The sequence below is a fragment of the Wasmannia auropunctata genome, unplaced genomic scaffold, assembly GCF_000956235.1.
Source record: "Wasmannia auropunctata unplaced genomic scaffold, wasmannia.A_1.0 LD335402.1, whole genome shotgun sequence".
Lineage (NCBI taxonomy): Eukaryota > Metazoa > Arthropoda > Insecta > Hymenoptera > Formicidae > Wasmannia > Wasmannia auropunctata.
The window spans coordinates 106609-127308 of record NW_012027488.1 but is presented as its reverse complement, the minus strand read 5'-3'; the positions used below and the strand labels follow the sequence as shown (position 1 = coordinate 127308).

Below are 20700 nucleotides of genomic sequence, written 5' to 3'. Positions count from 1 at the left end.
TAAAGGCCAACGAATGTTCTAGAATTCAGCTTGGATTGTAGTATTAATTATTTATATACAATACACTACATCGTGACGTGCATTTGAAAAAGTCCTCGAGAAAAGATATTCCAAGTTTCTGTGAAAGCAAGATTTTAATAAAAATAAATTGTATTAGTTACTAATAGCGCTAATGTTTACAAATTGTACAATAAAATATTATATGATATATAAAATAAGCACTACATTAAGTATCTTGTTAAACAAGCGCTTTTATTCTGTTGTATAATATTTGACGAAAGCGGCGAATCGTTTGTAATATTCTTTTAAAGATTTCTCCCTCTACCTTTCTCCTTTTATTTCCTCCTTTAATATAATATAAATTTATGGGCAGAAAAATTTCTCGTAATTTATGACTTTGCTCGGCCATCTTTCGGTATGCGTTCTTTAGCACCGCATCGTCCGTGAAAAAAGCTCGTTCTCAAAAATTTATTATACTAAATTTGTAATAGTCACGAAAATATGCGCAAATAATTTACTTTTGCCAACAACGTCCAATTGATTAAATAACGCACTTTGTATACCATTATTATGCAACTTGCGGACATTCTGAGCAATGAAGGTCTTTTGTCTTCGCGAACCTTGTTAAATACACATGCGCTTTTCTACAGCAATTTTTAATTGTGATATGAAACTGCATAATGAGTTACGAGGCCGCTTCTAGCGCGTTAATTCGTTTTTCGGACGAATTTCAAACAATATTCAAGCTTGTGTACAGACTTTTAAAATAGAAAAGTCTTACATATTTATAATATTAACTCGCAGTGTTAAAAATTTGTTTTTTTTTTTCAATATTTATGCAATTATGCATAATATACAAAGTGTCCTAGAGTCATTTTTACAATTTTATTCATTAATTATTTTATCTGCGGTTGTTTTGGAATTGTGTGGAGTCTTGTACAATCTGTTTATTAATATAAAACTGTACTATTACATTTTATTATATTATTCCGTAAATATTAAATAATTATTTATAATAAGGACAATTATCTATTACTGAATTATTTTAATTAATAGTTGCGAACAGCTTTTAATATGATACTGACATTTAATTCATTGTTGCAGGACGAGAAGAACCAGTTGCTCATCACGAATCTCTGGCTGAAACTGGTAAGTCGCCGAAGATCTTTCTAAAGTTTTCAATGGGAAATAAAACGAGACGACGTCCCAATTGATAGCTGCCACTTACACGAACGGCGCGGAGAAACCTCAGTAATTTTTTAAGGGATCTTCACTGTTCAAGTTAATTGGGCCGACTAGTCCTGATAGATTTGTAGCTGTGTTCCGAGCTGTGATCCAATTTACCGTGTTGCACATCACAACCCGGTTTTACCCGACCGTGCCGAAATTATTCTCGCGGAATGGAGCCACGTCGTGTAAATCGGGGAACGCCGGTGTAAAAAGAACGTGAAACAACGATACCATCATAAACTACATGTGACGTACTCTAGTTACGTACGATTGCACTTTACCGCACGTGTTTATCAACGTGTTTTTACTTTGCCGTAAAATCGTCACGATTACACTGGTTTTTTTTTTTTAATCAACGATTCCGCACGCAGCTTGATACCCACCGCATAAAGTGTTGCGCAATTTAATCATTCGCAAATTAATCGTTTGCCCGTCGATGTATTGCGAGACACGCGTGATATAGGAAAGATCGTCGGGGTGAACCAGGTAACGTAACGAGGTCGGATCGGATTTTTATCGGGACCCGAACTATTAATAGAGCCGCTGCAACAGGTTACTCTCCCGGGGGGGGGGGACACGGGGAGCGCGAGGGTACGGCCCTTATTAGGATTGCGATAGTGTTTTCTTTAAGACAAAGAGAGAGAGAGAGAGAGAGAGAGAGAGAGAGAGAACGGCTTCCGATCCGCTTCGCTTCCGACGCGCGAAAGAGCCGTCGTTGTTTATTTTTCCCAGCTTATGAAACGGCTTACAAAGTTCAATCCCGCGCGCAAGCCCACGCTCGCGCGGAGCTTAGCAATGACCTAAATTCGAACACTGACGACGATCGGTTTCGGCTGATTGACGGGCCGATCGCACCGCGTCCAGACACGCGGAGCCCCTTCGGCGCACAACGCTTCTGACAACCTCCCCGACAACGACGCCGCTGACGGAAGTTCGTGATCGTTACGATATTGATTGGCCCTAATCCCGGTGAGCGTGACCTTAATCTTCTGTCGAATGCGAATTAATATTCCGGATTTGCTCTCGACACAACAAAACTTCCGTTGAAGTTATCCGAATATTAGCCATTAACGCCGAAATATAACTCCTTAGCGCATCACGTTTTCATTGTGTGTGTGTTTTTTAGTGTAGATTGAACGTACTTTAATATAATTGTCATAGTCATATCTTCATATTTTCATGCAATGTTACTTCACGGCGGCATTCGATAAAGTATATACTATTTGCAATTTCGAGGCTACTATCATATAGAAACGTCAGCTCTTCCTCTTCTCCCGCTATTTAATCTTTCCTTGGTATCACGTGACGGCCAATGCATACGGAAGTAACACGCAGCTGGATGTGACTCAAAATGCCGATACGTTTGCAAATATAAATCACGATGGATATTCAAAGAACATTCGACATCCGCGAGTATCGATATGATGTTGTATATTTCCTGGTAGCGCCGCTATCAGATACACTTGTGTCACTTGTGTCGAATGCAAGAAGAGGGCCAAAATTAAATCTATCTTCTAGGAATTCACTTTACTTTTCCATGTTCAAAATGCATGGATTGCATCTGCAATATCGAGCGATAACTGAAATCCTTTTATTTAAAAAGATCGATTAACAATGGATTATATACCTACAAGAAAACGTTCGTTTTCTTTTCACAAAAAAATATAATAACAAATAAATAAGAGAAAACGCAAAATTCGAGGTCAAATATATTGATGCCTAATAATATGTATTTTTAAACTTTCAATTTTAACTACAGCAAACTGCACTCCGCAGTTTATTGTCGGTTTTTTTTAGAACGCAACTCATAACTTAAAGCTGAACTGATATCATATATTAAATTGATCTTCAATTCGATGATGGTGCTGCAAGTATGTTAAAATATTGTAAAGAATTTATTGCAAAAACTATTATCTCAAGATTCGAACCTGGAACCTCCCGATTCTATCCTTCCAATAATTGAATCTATCTAGGGCGTCTTATCAACAATTCGACCACTGAGATAGTGATAATATTTATAGGGATGAATGTATTGAGATGAGAGTGTAAATAACAATAATTTCAATAAGGCCGTTTTACATATACAACAAATAAATAAGAGAAAACGCAAATTCGGTCGAGGCTACACATATTGATTAATAATATTTTCAATTATTAAACTTCAGCTACGGTAAGCTACAGTACATATAATAAACTTGTTCTTCGCGAAAATTTCGGAAATTTACCTGGCGCAGCGTTAATTCGTTAATGATTTATACGATGTTATACTCTCTAACGCAGTCCGCACGAAATGTTGCAAACGCATTCGACACTCGCAGTTACGGTCGCCAGAAATTATTAACTTAATCCGTGCGAGTAGTTTATTAAATCATGCGCGGCATGCAATATTCCATCTCTAGACCAAAATGTTATAGCGCGCGTCACGTCGCTGCGGGCGCTACTATGATCGGCATATAAATTGGAAAAATATAAGACCGCGATTAAAAGGGTCTATTTGTACGTCGAATCAGGCAGGGGCAAGGGGGGAGGGGGCGATTATCTTCAATACATTCGCGGCGCTCGCTCATAAAGCAATTTCAATCCGCGTTTTCAATCCGATCGACCGATGTTTTACTAATGTTTGAATTGCAAACTGGGTGATGAATCAATTTGATTCGTCGATCCTCACAAGCGGTACGCTGCAAATAAAACTCACACGGGGTGTGCCTTTGTATAATATCAATAGCACGAAATTCCAATTTATCCTTCAATTCGAATCCTTCCCGTGTTATTGTTGTAAATTGGCCCCATCATCACTCTGTTATTAGTAATTTAATAGTATATTATTGCTCATGATTGCCGGCAAATTATATAATTGTCTGGAATACCCGGCTTATCACAAAATGCAATCCCGCGGCTATATGTATTACGGCATTACCGATTTTATTTACTGCCTCGCAACCCTGAACCTGCAGTCGGCGGTGTGTATCAAGCGCGCATCACTTTGTCATTCTGTCTTACTGACTGAACGACGGGGATGATCGATGATAAAATGCATACGTAAAAACGGAACTCGCTGCAGGAACGCGGCGCGACGAGACCAGACGGCGGCGCTGCGAGGAGTTCCGGTCCCGTCGTCGCCCGCGTTGTGGCGCACGTCCGGCGATTCGGGGAAGGATGTCGCATTTATATACGTAATTTTTGCTGTGGCTGACGGAAACGAGAAATGCGCAACTGCAGGCGCGAGGGAAATATCGCGAGCCATTGGTTAAGAGGCGAGCGCGAAGTAGGTACGTATAATAGGGTCCATCACCGAAATCCGGACAAATTTAAATTTGAATTTCCCGTCTCATTCCGACTTCGGCGGTAGATCGTTGTTGACGTTCGGGCAAGCCAGATGTTTGTAATAAGCATGCATAATATCAAAATATCCGAGCAGATGAGGTCGAATGCGGAGTATAACTGAAGTGCGGCGATAATCGAAAGCCTTCACGTTGGGCGTTCGCAAATCGAAATTATTCGGTTCCTCGGGTACCCGAGACCGACCATATATGCATGAAGCCAAATATTTAGCCGCAACATCATACACGGTCGATCTCGGGTATCCGCGAAGAATCGAATAATTTCGGTCTGCGAACGCCCAGCGTGAAGGCTTTTGATTATTGCCCCTCTTCGGTTATATATATATTCCGCACTCGATCTTATCTGCTCCGACATTTTGAAGTTATGTACGCTTATTACAAACATCTGACTTACTCAAAACATCAACAACGACCTAACGACGCGGACGAAGTCAAATGAGATGGGAAATTCAAATTAATCCAGATTTTGTGGTAGCAGATCCTGTACGTACTCAGCAAACACTGCAGATTAAAACTGTAATATTGCAGCTACTTTGTAACATTTCTGCAATACAACTGGAATGTTACAATGTTGCTGTAACATTGCTGCTATAATCTGTGCTTGCTGGATACGTTTACGCGAGCGCGACACGTACCGGATGTATCGTAAGGGAAGGGGGGCCAAATATAAGTGTCACTTTAAGGCCCATCTACATAAGTGGCAAAGACAAAATGCAAACGTAAACACGGACGTTCTCTCTTTTTTTTTTAACGTTTCTTTCTTTTTTTCTACCGCGTTTGCGTTTGCGTTGTGCGTTTGCGACTTATGTAGATAGGGCTAAAATTTCTCCTCTTTCCCACGTCTATTTTACCACTACTCGTTAATAAAAAGTTCTCAAGCATCTAATCATCTTCTGTAAAAGTAATAAAAATCAAAAGTCAAATAATAACTAACGGAGAAGTTTAAAATTTTGCATTCGTAAAATCTATAGATAAAACCTGGATCTTTTTTTGAAATTTGAAGTTACATTTTCTTAATTGCTGAATCGTTGAATAAGATCTAACCTATTTTATGTCATACGGTATCTTTTTCCTCTATTTTGATATAATTCCTATGCTTGTATATTAATTTTATTTCTCTCAGTAAAATTTTAAAGAAAAAAGTAGCTCCTGGGACAAATAATGACAATTTTTAATTGGGTAAATAAAAATTTAGTTGGATGACAAAAATTTTTTAATATTTGAATATGATGTTTCTAATTCATTTGGGATAATATGAGATTAGTTACAAGGCAAGATCCAGAATAAATGTAATTTTTAATATGAAATATATACTGGCAAATAATGTTACTATTATTATTTATCAATAAATAAAAATTTACATATGGCAGAATAGAAATTAATATAGATTATCTTATCTAATCAAATTGTTAAAAGAAAGATCGATTAGGAATTAAGAATTATGTATTTTGTAATTGTCCCATAGAGTGTCACTATTTACCCATAAGGTGGGGCAAATAGTGACAAATGTAGGTTTCAGTTTTTATGAAAATCTAGCTTGTATACATGACTTATGGAAACTCGTAAGTTTTTTGTATATTTGAAAGTGGAAAGTACTCTTTTAGTGAAAAATCATATCTTATAAACTTGAAATTAGCTTGTAGGAGAGAGAGGAAAAAATCCGTCACTATTTTGCCCCTCCCCTTTCCCTTAATCCGCACGTTCGCGCGCGCGGCGCCCGGCGCTATCCCGAGGCGTCCGGCAATTTCTTCCAATGGATGGGTGATAGTTGCGCGCTAGACCCGGGCTGCGAAACGGCTGCCCAGGGATTCCGCCGGACTGCCGGATAATGGAGATACCGTGTTCAGATCATTTAGGTATCTTCCTTCGGACGATATAGTGTATTAGGAGAAGAGCCAGCCGGCGCCGCACGATAACCATTGAAATCTTCCGTAGATCCTAAAGGGACCTACGGACCCTTTTACATCTCACCGTGCGCGCGCGCCGAATCGCTTCGAAGTTTATACCATCGGACGAGCGATTACGATGTTAACGCGTCGTTCCAAGACGTTTCTCCGACTGACGCGTGCATTTTTTAACGCCCCTCCTCCTCCCCCCGTCTGATGTTCATATTACCATGTTTATACAGGCGATCCTTTACACGTGTGTCAGACCGGCTTCGCGGGTTCCATTACTGCTTGCGGGGGACGATAAATCACGCGGGGTGAAAATAATGTATAGGTGCACATCGGGCTCACGAACGGCCGCGGCGCGGCGCGGCGGTGGTGTTGCTTTACTACGTGCTAAGAGTGGAAACCAGTGCAACTTGGGCGACATAAAATATAAAACTCTGCGCGCCAAGGACGATGTATCACGTGTAAGTGCATCGGCATGCGAATCACATCTGAAGCGTGACTAATGTGACTTCTCGCTGATGTTAGTACGTAAAAAAAATAAATAAATAAACGATCATATTCAACTTCGGAAAACGCAAACGTAATTCAGAAATTAAGGTGCCTTTTCATGCTGACGCTCGACGCTCATTTTTAACGTCAAAATTACGTGATTATAGTTGGCTTGCACGAAAAGCGGCAATATCAAATTTAACGTCTCTCGTATCATTCGTATCTAAAATGTCCAGAACAAAACAACAACAGCCTTTGACGCTGAAGTTGAGAAAATTCAGCTTCTTTTTTTCACTCTAGCGTCAAAGTTGAAGTCATGTGTTGACTACGTGAAACGCTGAAACGAGCGTCTCATAAATTTGCGTCTCATAAATTTGCACCTTCAGACAAAATAAGCTTCTTAGCGTTAAAACTTTTCATTTGAGTTCGTATCCTGAATATCGCCATTGGCGATAACTCCAAAAAATTTGTTCTCTTCCAAACTTCGAGAGATCAGTCATTTTTTATCCGTCCGACATAAATCTCGTCTAACAAAGATGTCGCCGCATCGATGGAACGGTATTAAAACGACGAATCTTCTAACCGTCTACTCGAGACGGACGAACTTCCACTTCGCGCGAGAAAATCCTTTGGTCGTGTCGCGGAGAAGTTCTCCGCCATCCCCCTCCCCGATGTAACCCCTTTTGGTCGACTCGAGGAAAGAGAGCACACTCGAGCAAGGAGGAACACTAGCCGAGTCTCTCGGTGAGCTTTTAATGGGCCAACCGATATTATGAGCGAAGTCAGAATCTCCTTCCATTCGTGGCAGCGGCAGCTATTTCTTTTTCCTCCTCTTTCCGCCTCGTGTACCGCATCTTTTCTCAAATCCTGCACCATCTTCCGCATCCGACGCGCCTGCCTCGGTACGTGCACTTAGGCGAAGTTCATTCACTCGGCACAATCCATCCCTTGCGCGGGATTCGCAAAATGCGGAAATGATTTACACGCACGGGTCGCGGGGATACAAAAGTTTGGATTCTCTTCCAACAATAAGTCGAGTTTTTTTTATTATTTTCGAATTAATCGCGGAAAAAACATACTACGCGGTTCTCTTTGTTTCAAACGAGAGCAGATTCTATCAGAATGATGGTATGTGTCTGGCTTAAGCTTTGTAAGCGGACTTCGATACCTCTGCATTTGCGTTTTGTATCAAATATTTGAAATTGGATAATTGGAACTGGAAATTGAAAAAAAAATTCCTTCGCACAACGATGTGGGCACCTTTGTAATTTTTTTTTCTTCAATCGTGAAACAAAATAATTTTTAAATGTAAATAGATTGAAAAAGGGCACACAAAGAAGCAATTTCATCTGAAACTTTCCGACGCGGAAGATCGCAAAAAAAAGGGCGGATCGGAGGCGACAGCTTGCAACCTGCGCTGCAGTTTGTATCCGATCTTTTTTAGATCCGAAACTTTTAACGACGAATTTCAAATAAAGATTAAAAGGATAAAGAAAAAAAGGAGCGCTCACTAGTAAGCTTTCGATTAAAGTTCGATTTAGTCATTAACGAGTGCTCCACACCTGAAAGTCCCGGCTTGTAAATAACCCAACCGTGGTATTTATCGAGAAAGAGAGAGGAAAGTTTCTAGTATCTTAATTAAACGCGCTAAATTATACCACCCTTTTTGCGTGCATTAATTACAAGGACTCTCAATTTGAAGTGACGTCTATTTACCCATTAGACATAATTGCTTAATTAAGCGTACCAGTAAGAGATGAAGCGATCATCCGATATCAATTTTTCATGCCGATTTAATTTTCAACGCTAGCGCGCGATGCCTCATCTTTCTCGTTTTTAAAAGAGCGCGGGCAAGAACTCGTTTATGAAAAATCCCGCAACATGCGATATCGTACAGCCCCGAAAGGGCTGTACCGGATTGGGTAAAGAGCCACCGCGCCGCGTTGGTACAGCGATATGCGGGCCGCTTTCCAATAGCTCTCGCATACTGATTAGGAATAGATTTCCCTTGCCATGTAAATGCAGCTGTCGAACCTACACTCGCGAGAAGTTACAATATCTCCGGGACGCTGTTTACGAATCGCTGAAGGGTCTCTCCTCCCCCCCCCCTCCCACCCCGACGCGGAAAGAGTTCTGGGTTACATAACTCCAAAGAAAATGCCAATACCATCTGGATCGTTTCAATCGGCATTTTATGAATTGCGAAACGGCCGTCATCGTATCGACTTACTTTTAATCCCGCCACTGCCTTAATCAATACCATGCCATATCTCCGCAAAATTAATTACAGCTCTCACGGTATCGGGGTACTCGTTTTAATTACGCTTTTTCACCGCGTTCCTTCATATTGGTAGAAAAAAAAGAACGATTTGGCATTAAAAGGTATGCGTCTCTATTATTGAATTATTAATTAGGTCGCTGTAAAATTCACCGCAAATTCGAGTGTTCTTGTTTCGCCTTTATGAAGCTTGAAAACGAATGAAGCGTTACAAGTCGTATTTTTAATAACCATAGTTGAATTTAATTAAAGAGATCATTTATATGTTACTTCAAAGAGATGTTACTTAATTATGTATTATTTGAGAATAAAACCTTTCAAAAACTTTATATAACAACTTTTTTATAATTTGTAAAAAAATTAAAAATAATATTAATGCTCGATTTACGATTATAGTAATAATATAAGTTGTGTGTTTCTTTTTCTTTATTTATAAAAAATTAATGCATAGGGCGAGTTCCCCTAGTGCCGGACGCTTAAGGTTTTTCTTAAATAAATAAAAAATAATAATATTTTATTCTTTTTATCCTGCGTTGTTTATGACAATATTAGAAATCAAAATAAAGCAACAAAATAATCAATATTATTATTGTAGTTAACTTAAATTGACGTTAAACTTTAGTATATGATTTTGAGAAATCATTAAGTGGCATCTAGTACCGGACACAGTAAGACTTATTAAGTATTCAGAGAACAGTTTCAATATAATTTGCAGCGATCACAAATATAATTGTCAGACCATTCTGGGGATATCGGCACAAGCCTCATATGCCCATTTTTTGGCAGCAAGTGCTTCTTGCAATGCCATATTTTGAAGCTGTCTCTCTTTGGTTAATTTCTTTTGCCAGAATTTTCTGAAGTGCAGTTTTTAAATTATTTTCATCCCACGAACCTTTTTTTTACTATTCATATTGCTTAGGTGTAACTTTTAACCAAATTAATGAATACTAATACAAATAGGAACACACAGGATTAAGATTTTTAGTGTAATAGGTTGTCCAGCAATAGGGGAAAACGTTTTCGTCCGAAATTAGGGAACAGTGAACTCATTAAAAAAAAATTTTGTTGTGAAACCAATCCACTGTATGCACAAATACAAAGGTAATTAAAAAAATACTTATTAAAAGATATAATCACGCAACTCACACGTCTTACCACGCAAATTAGTAGATATAATAATTTATAATTTATACGATGCACCAATTTTCCGTCATACGCAACAATAAATCAATCTCCTTAGCTGTGTACCCAAAACTGGAATGTGTTAAAACCTGATCGTTGTTTGATCTATGATCTCTTCTACGGTTTACGCGGAAAAATGGCTCGGTAGCGATTCAACTGTTACAGATATAGCTAATGTTCGGTATTAGATGCCGTCCGTCGTTAGGGGAACTCCCCCTATGTAGTAAAAATAATTACAAGATTCTGAAAATAAGATAATCAAAATTTATCCGCGGGACTGAGTATTTAAAATTCCGAATCAATCGCGTATGCAAATTTTTCAAGAAATGTATAACTCAGGGGGTATCTCTTCTAAATACGAAAATCTTAAGCTCGGCTTTACGCATTCCTTTCGCTTTGTACCATATAGATGGTAAGTATAACAGGATCTTCGCCTAAGGGGATTAAGACTGAATGAAGATCAAAGATATAGATCCGGAAAGTTTAATGGTTATATTGTCCTTTAAATGAAAGATTAAAGCCCCGTTACCAATTCCGTATCCCCTCGAGATCCTTTGGAATTTCAATGTTCAATTTGATTTGTTAAATCACGCTTTAGAAAATCTAATTTCCAACAGAATCCTCTATTTGTAATTTTATGTACTGTGTCATGTAAGAAACATTTACAAGATTAGGAGAGATGCGATGGTATACAGAATATATATATAAAATACATCAGAACATAAAATTGAGAAGAGTTTTGCAAAGATATATTGTCCCAAAATTATAGAGTAGATGAGAGTGTCTTGCCTAAAGTAGAGAAGGCTGGGATTAAAAGTAAAACATTTTTTCATTTTCGTAAGATAAAAAAAAGTCTATATTTGCTATAGATTTTAAATTTATATACAAATATAACTTACATACAAAAAAGAAGGATAAAGTAACATTTTTTCATTTTCATAAGATAGAAAAAAGTCTATATTTGCTATAGATTTTTAATTCATATACAATTCATATAACTCACATACAAATAAGGAGGAGATTCAAAGTTAATTTCACAGCAATTGAATGAAATTCAACGTTAGCAATTGAACATTAATTCAATTTCTAAAAATGTTGACCATTTGAATCGAGGCGCATTGTTACTTTTTACTTTGATTTGAGTTAGAAGTAACAACGCTTGTTATCTTAGGAACACAAAAAAAATGTTACTTTCAACACCCGTCTCCCCTGTTTGTTCATTGATTGATCTCTCAAGCATGCGAATAGAAATAATTGCTAAATAATAAAGTTGCGAATAGAAATAATTGCTAAATAATAAAGTTGCTAATAAAGTTCAATATTTAAAAATGAGACGCAAATAATAACATTGAGAAATATTTACTTATGTGATGCGCCTTACGCACAGCGTGCACTATGCGAGCAGAGCACGACGCGATTGTCATGGGACCAATTAACGCAGCGACGTTAGGCCGACAGTTATCTCGTTCAGTATTACAGCGTTATCTCTTTTTTTGATAAAGTTATAAGCTCTGTTACAAGTGTTACTTACCTCTGTTACTTTTAACCCCCGGCCTCCCTCAAGTTTAAAATGTCAAATTAGAAAATCCGTTCTACTACTATTTCAACGAGATCCCGAGAAAAAAAAATATTTAAATATATATGAACATATATAAAAATATATAATTATATATAATTATATGCAAAATATGTCTATATATATCCATATATCTTTCTTTCCATTGTAAAATTATTCTTTAAAACAAATGATAATAATAAAAAGGGAACATAAAAAATAATTAAAAGGATAATTTTTACATTGCTTTTTTTACAAAAAATCGAGTTTGAAGAAATGAGAAAAATTGCTCATATGTAATCATACATAAATGATTAAAAATATATATACATATATAATTATATATGAACAATTTTTTCTTATTTCTTAAAACTTGATTTTTTGTAAAAAAAAACAATGCAAAAATTGTTCTTTTAATTATTTTTTACGTTTTCTTTTTATTATTATCAGTTTTCTTGTATCAAACAATAATTTTACAAAGAAAAGAAACATATATGGACATATTTCGCATATAATTATGTATAATTATTGTATATAATTATATATTTTTATCTATGTTTATCTATTTTTATATACGTTCTTATATGAAAAATTTTTTACCAGGATATCATAAGCTTGCTAATAATTTATTTATATTTAACTATACTTAGTTATCATATTATTAATTGTGCTTATAGATTAGTTATTGAGTAAAATTAGTGGTCATTTGATAATATTGTTATAATGTTAGAGAATTAATTAAGGAATTACGGAATGAATGTCATTCGATTAGCTATTTTTGCGTCGATGAGATCACGGCCTTTTAGCGGGGACATTTTCGCGGACATTATAGAGAGAGAGAGAGAGAGGGGGGGGGGAGGGAGAAAGATATGCGCATACGTTTCTTCAAATTCCTGTATAAATCCACTGTAGCTGAAAACGACGTTTCTATTTCTCCGACACAAGCTTTGAGCACACCAAAGCGACCAAACGAGCGGGAATATTTGCCGAAGTCGGAGGGTACGCCCGACTGTAATGCTTCGGCTATCCTATATCCCACGCGAACAATTTCAATTATCTTTTGTGCGGAATTCGCGGAGTAACAATTAGAAGAAGGTCCAAGGAAAAATGCTCCGAGCAAAAACGTATACCCTCTGAAAAGAACTAACAATTTTTTAATCGAAAAAACGCTGAAGATAGTGATTTTTCTTCTTTTTTTTTTACCGACGGTATATCAAATTAAAATACTTTTTTACTACTAATATAAGCTTGTACTTTTAGAATCACTTTTATATTACACTGTTATATTATTAATTTAAAGAAGAAAACGAGTTTGTATGTTCATTGACAGTTCAGAGAAGGGGAAGGAGAAATTCTATTTCTTTTTATATATTATATTTTAATGCACTGCTATCAAAATGCCTGCTATAGCGATCCGATACACGTTCGCTATCGGATTGCATTTAATTAGGCCGATTTATGAATTTAATGCGCAAATTTGCCTATGTGTGACACAAGACCGGGTTGACAATTTTTAACATTCAACATTCACGATTTAAATTAAAATATTTAAAATACGCGAAAAGAAGAATCTGATTAATACGTATTTTAAGTTTTCTTAGTAGAAATTTAAACTTAACGCCGATAAAGTTTGTACAGGATGTTTTTGTACTGCGAAAATTTTGGGCTATCTGTATACCTAGTGTAAAACTACCACAAAAATGAAATAAATTTTCCGATAAGCTCCAGTCTTGACATAATTTTTTGAGAACATCCTCTCCTACTTCTTTGTCCTATATTCCTAGAATATATGCGCAATCGAGGGCAAATTAGCCAATTTTTCAAGAGTTAGGTTCTTTGAAGAGTTAGATACTCGTTAAAAGCTCGTAATGCAACGGCATATTTTATGCGAGATGTGAATTATTTAGATTCCACGTATAGTCGTGAATAAATTAGATCTATAACGTAAATATTTTATTAGCGCATTTAAAAGTGCCTATAAGCCCAAGATCTGTTTATTATACATCGTTTAAACTAAGCTGCAGAATGTACAATAAAATATCATGTCAATTTAAGAATAAAGGGATATTTGTATAGATGAAAATTTTCATAGAAATAAGTCCTTTTTTAGAATCAGTTCCTATATATAGTCCACGCATTATCTCAAATAATATACATATCCCGGAGAATCTGCAGTTGGCAATTTTATTCAACCGAATAATTAAAAATTAGATAGATTATTTACTTCTCATTATTTCATTCTTTTACTTCGTAATGAGATGGGTTTTGAATAAAATAAAAAAGTTCTACGCGAATCTCTAAAATCTCTTTTATTAAAAGACGCCGAAATAAATGAAGTTTATTCTCGTTTCCGGGGAGCTTCTTCTTACGCCGCGTAACGAACTGAGGATTAAAGAAAAGAGATATCAAACAAAATACGAGTCAAGGAAGTTAATTAATCCTGAAAGCACGTTATTGCGAGAGATCAGAATGCGAGCCCCGCAATGGAAAGTAGTTTTCAAGCCGCTGAATTCTTCTCAATGAAGTTATGCTCAGCTTGCTCATTTCCTGAGCTCTCATTTATTATATTTCCTACGGAGTTAACGAATTGAAATAAATAATTTCAAACGACTCGTTCACGACTTTGGAAAAAAAATTCCCGGTTCGCGTGCGAATCGTTCGAAATCAATGTTATTGTTCATCGAAACCGTTCAAGAACAATATCTTCTCTGAAAGAGGAAAGAAATAGAACGACCTAAATATGTACACGGAAAAAAATTACTATTGCCACAACATAATAATTGTTACAAAGTATCAGACTGGCTCATATAATTAATAATTAAACAAAGTGTCAAAAGAAGGGCTAGTGAGCCTTGCACGAAGTTAGTGATCTTAAATATATTTAGAATAAAAATTAGCACTCAAACGTTTCGGCTTCACATTGAGCCATTCTCAATGGGTGAAAAATTCAAAATTTCTTAATACATTACATCAAAAGTCGCTCGTTAGCTGTAAGGCCACTTGTAGTAAAAATCGCTCGCGGTGAGATCGCTCGGTGAGTTTTTGTCCCTGTTTCCCTGTTTATATGTAAGAATAGTTTCAATCTTCTCATAGGAAACTTACAAACAGTCCTGAATTTGTTGGATCGAATCAGAGGAGTAATTAAATATACACGTTTAAAATAATAGAGAATCCCTTCACAATCATATAATTAACTGGGAGTTACAGTACGAAAACGAGTGTAAGAACAGTATCTTGAGTCAGTGTATGAAATAATAATTGTGATAATTTTCGCCCATCAATTTAAAAGGTTCTAGAAACTAAAATACTTTGGAAGTGACTTATATATAGTTAACTGAACTCTCAGCCTCAATGTTGTGACGTGCAACTATATCATACATATCTCTCAATCGTACCATTTGTTGTACAGACCACATTAGAGAGATAACAATATTGCTTCGATTGAGGCAACCACATAAAGATATTCTAACCAAATGTTATTTACCCTAAGTACTACGGTTGTGACAACCGTTATACTGATGAGCATATCTTAATAAATGTAGATGCTATGTAACATTAATATAATTTAAATTCACATGCATTTCTTTTCCAAACATATAGAATATTGTTGTAACATCCACAGCAATTTTTTCCGTGTATAACCGGTCCCTTTATGTAAAGATCAAAGATATTCCGTTGAAATAGTTATTTAAATATGCGGCAGCAATAATCCCTTTAATGTTAATGCGGACACGAAATCTAAAGTTTACACACGTCAGAACACACGTATCTGAAATTTACACGTGCATCATGCGGAGGATCCCGGGACAGAAACGTTGATTACGGTGTTATCGCCGTGGTTACAGTTACATACCGGGTCCGGGTTACTATCACGGATCCACCTCGCGTGTCCGCTGGAGCAAGAAGGGGCTCCTTACACCGGGGTGCCGTTTTCCGATAAATTCAGGTCGCTTGAGTAATCGAGGGTGCATTAACTGGCTCTCGTCGAAAATTGAGTTACGCCACTGCAGCTGCCGGTATCTCTCTCTGATCAAAGGGCACGAATGTGTTATAAAGCCGTGGGTGTAAAATCTCTCCCTGGCTTTCCGTACAAACTCGACATTGTCACACCGTACGACGAATGTGACGCTCCGTGGCGCGCGTTCTCTCTCTCTCTTTCTCTCTTTCTCTCTGATTATTAGAGGTGTGCGAATAGTTCGAATTCGAATCGAATTGAATCGAATCACAGTGGATTCGATTTGAGTTCGTTTTCGAATCTGTAAGATTCGAAATCGAATAGTTCGAGAATTTTGAATCAACAATGTTTTGATTTCGAATCGATCGCCTATTTTATTTGCTTCATTTATATCTCCCGCGCGATCAATTATTCTTATCTAATAATAGTATTTTTGATGTATGTAATGTATCCATGTAGATTAATATAGAAAATATTCGAAAGCATTCAAACTATTCGTGTATACACATATTGTTAATTACATATTTTCTAGTTCAAAATGTCATATAAGATCACGATTCTTTGTAATGAAATGTAAATCGAAAACAAGTCTCTTCAGATTTGTTTAAATCATTGCGTAAAATAATGTAATTCATAAATTTTGATATTTATTACGTTTAAATTAACATGTAATGTGAATCCGGGGAAATTTGATTCAGATTCGATTCGATTTCGAACATGTTATCAAAAATTCGATTCGATTCGATTCGACCGTGCAATATGCTTGATTCGCACACCTCTACCGATTATCCGCGCGCGTGAAAAGCCGTCGTGCGGACGCGGACGTGTTTTCGCTCGAGAGCGAGATAAATAAGGAAACGGACTTTTTCACGGCGCGAAAACGGGGAAGAAGGAAGCGAGGAAGCCTCCCTCGGCATTTAACTTTCGTCGAAGAATTATATAAGAGAGGAGTGGATTCAGGTGGCTCCTCTCTTTCTCTTCGGACCGTCTTCTGATTCCTAAGGCCGCGAGCCAAATAGGACAGGGAGCCATTCCGATTCGAGCAAATTCCGCAGCCATTCGTCAAGGTCTAGCACTGACAAGCTGTAAACTCGGGGCGCGAAGCGCTCGATCTTCACGTGCCAAGCTCGATTTCACTTTGGCGTGCTTTATATTGGTCCCGAGTTACTCAGCGTTTTTATGAGTCTCCATTTAGTTCTCTCTCGTATGCGTCTTTTACGTTGCTCGTCCGCGCGTGTGTGGGTATGTTTGTATACGTGTCCGCAGACGGTAAACCTTCTCCCTGTCTCTCTCTCTCTCTCTCTCTCTCTCTCTCTCTCTCTCTCTCTCACTCACTCTCTTTCTTCGCGCGCATTACAGAGTGGATCTTTCATCTTGATTGCTTTTGAATAACCGCTTCGTTGTTTGCACGCGATCGAAGCTTTTTGCAAGAGCGCGCGATGCGGGCGGCGATGTAAAAAGAATCTAATAAAATTTCTTCTTTGCTCATGCTCCGAGGACACGAGTTGCGCGGGGCACGTAGACACTTTGATGGGTTTTGTAGCATATTAGCTATGTGCGGGAACGATGAATCCCTATAACACACTTTGCGGGTATTAATGCGAAATTGTTGCAGTTAAATTTAGATAATGTAACTATTATGAGATAAAGTCACTTTAGGTTCGATATAAATAAACCGCATTACACACTGTTAAATCTATAGTGTCAAATTTAACTTAATTCACCGCTGCTCCTATTTAATAAATTGTTTTTAACTAAAACAATGGAATTTAACCAAAATTTAGGTTAAATTTGAAATGTTTTAAATTATTTAACTTTATTGTTTTAATTAAAAATAACTATTTATTAAGTAGGAACAGTGACGATTTGACTAAGGTTACATTTGACACTAAAAATTTAACAGTGTGATTTATGTTAACAATATGAAGCAACGGCAACAATTATTTTCATCGTTTTCTTTTATAAAGAATTGCACATCAAATAATCACGTATAAAAATATTGGAAACATCAAAATGTGATCTAAAGTGGATCTTAATGCTTAATAATAATATATTTTTTTAGTATGAATCTTACAACTTCTATTTCAAGCTAACTGATTTCAATTAGGTTCTATATTAATGTTAATCACGTATAAATTTAAGAAATTAGCAAATAAGCCAAAAATAATTTTGTGGATCAATTGCTTCCCTTTCTATCTTTAATTTTTTGAGAATTTAAACATATATATTCATAAATTACACGTTTGCTCCATTCAACAAATATAAGACAGATCTTTGCGGAAATATACGTAGTTTAACCATTTATACATACCAAATATGATAAATTGTTTATAAATAATATAAATAATATGTCCTACGAAAGATTCTCACAGTAAAACCTCTTCAACAGCCATTACCTGTATAATAACGCGAATCAGGTTATTAAGTCCGTTTTTGTTATACTAATGAATCGTTCTTTATGTTCGAGAAGTATGAAAAGATCGGACGAGACGGATGTTGTGGGAGGTCCATTGTAAGCTGGACCCTGGCGAAAATCCTGGTGGATAATGCGAAACTTTGGCCGACCCAGTTCCATTCGTGCTGATCGCGATTAATGGGCACACACCCCGCACGCCCCCGCGCATCCGCGTGCACGTTATGCGCTAAGGCGAATGGCGTATTTACCAGCGGGGGTAAATATACGATACGTGCGCCGCGAACGTGATTAAGGTAGTGCCGCGGTAGCGGCAGCCTTATCGAGCCCTGCACGTTACGTTCGTAAATACACTTTTCTGTTTGTCGATCTAATTTAACCGCAGTGAAACGGGAACAAGCGGGAGGAAGAAGGAGAACGAGGGGAGAAAGAGAGAGAGGGGGGGGAAGGAAGAAAGTTGCAAGCGGGCGCGCACACGATTCGCAACAGCGAATATGTGCGACAGGTTTGCTAACGTTGCGAATCTCGAGGGTGGAACAAACGATGAAACGGATCAACTCCAAAAAAATAGGGGATCAGTCCACAGATACAATACAAGGGGGAAAGAAACCCGCATGCGTAAGGGTTAATCATTACGTAAAACCCCTTTTAGGATTCCTTATCAGGACCTGATTTTACAATCTTAATAGGGATCTATTACTGCAATTTCTGTTAGTGCCCTGAACGACCCTGATCAGGACCTGATTTTCACCTTAATCAGGTTACTAACGGAAAATTAATTGCGTTACACTTTTGTGTAACGCAATTATGATAGGGCCCCTATCATAATTTCTTATCAGGACCTGACTTTATGTTAAGCCCGTATCAGACTAGAGATTGAGATTGAGATTGTAATGGAATTTGACCAATTAAAACAAAGTTCGCTAAATTTGAGATTGATTTTCTTTCTTCTAATTGGTTAAATCCCAATTCAATCTCAATCTCAATCTTTAGTCTGATACGGGCTTTAGGGATAACCTGATAGGGGCGTTATTACAGCCTGACTGAAATTCTGCTCGGGACATTGCTGCTCATTTTCTCCATTTTCCTACTCCCTTTATCTTTCGGCTTGTTTCGTATCGCCTTTGTGTCTCGCCATTTCGCCGCGCAGCTTTCCTCCTCATTTTTTTTATCCTGCGTCCTTTATGCTCCTACATAACAACAATGAAGCGACTTTCTTATACTCTCCCGTACGGGAGTTTAATTAAGTAGCAATGAAAGGCAGGGGCGCAAGAGCGCGCGGCGTTCCGCGTATTAAAATTAAAATAGCGCCTCGATGCCTCTTAATTATCTGTGACTCTTTAGCGCGAATTATGGGAACAGTCGACGCTGCGCTGCAATAGCGGCGCCAACAATAAAAAATAAAAGAACTAAAAGAACACAGGTCGAGCCTCAAAAAAGGAGTAAACGAGCGATTGGACCGCACGTTTCTTAAACGTAAATAATGGTTGGCCAACAATTTTCTCGCGTAATTAATTAGCGACTAGTTTAATAAAACTAGTTTAATGAAACTTCGCGACTCTTACAACGTAACGTTAACGTGCTGCATGAAATACTACCGTGACTACATTATTTATCGGCAACCTTGATGATCGCGTGATAAACGAGTGGCATTAACGTCAGTATGTTGTAACGCCATTGAAAAATGCCTGAACAAGTTGGGACAATAAAAGACGCTTCGTGCGTGGCATGCTTTTTGTTTTATGATGTCCTCCTGTCGACTTATCCTCATGTATAACTTCAATATAATTTTTATCTGCTCTTCACTTTACCGCTCTATTTGCATCTAATTGCATACCTTTTAGGGGACATATATTTTCTGCTTCTACTTTCTTATATATTATTATTATTTCTGACCTTAATATCCGTGTCTTAAACTTGCCTGCTTTTTATTAGAAAATTTATATAATTTATATTATTAATTTTGTAAATTGAACGTATTTGTTTTTTATATTACTAGAACAAAACCGAGCGCGCGCTTCGCGCGCGCCATTTGTTCACTATCCCTGAAACATAAAACACACACACACGCACACGCACACGCACACACACACACACACACAAATATCATATAAAATATCTCATTACATTTTTATATAACTTATATATATCTCATGTCTTTCTATTTAAAAAAGGCATGTTAAGTCGATAACTTTCATTTCTCGTTTTACTTTTTTCTTTCAAGTATCAGTAAAATATTATAAAAAAATATTATAATATTGCTAACAATATCTTTTGTAATCAACAGATATTTCGAAACATGTTTTTTACAATAATTAAAAGAAAAAGGAATTAAAGGAATAAAATAGCGATAGAAGGAAAA

General features: G+C 37.1%; 1 protein-coding gene across 1 annotated transcript in view; it reads left to right on the top strand.

Annotated features, from left to right (window-relative positions):
* The first annotated feature begins 1074 nt into the window (after positions 1-1074).
* Positions 1075-20700, top strand: part of LOC105457024 (neuronal acetylcholine receptor subunit alpha-7-like) — an 83330-nt gene continuing 63704 nt past the window's right edge. The window contains exon 1 of the mRNA XM_011701430.1: positions 1075-1149. Within this exon, the coding sequence (XP_011699732.1) occupies positions 1075-1149 (75 nt within the window). The remainder of the gene's footprint in view (positions 1150-20700) is intronic.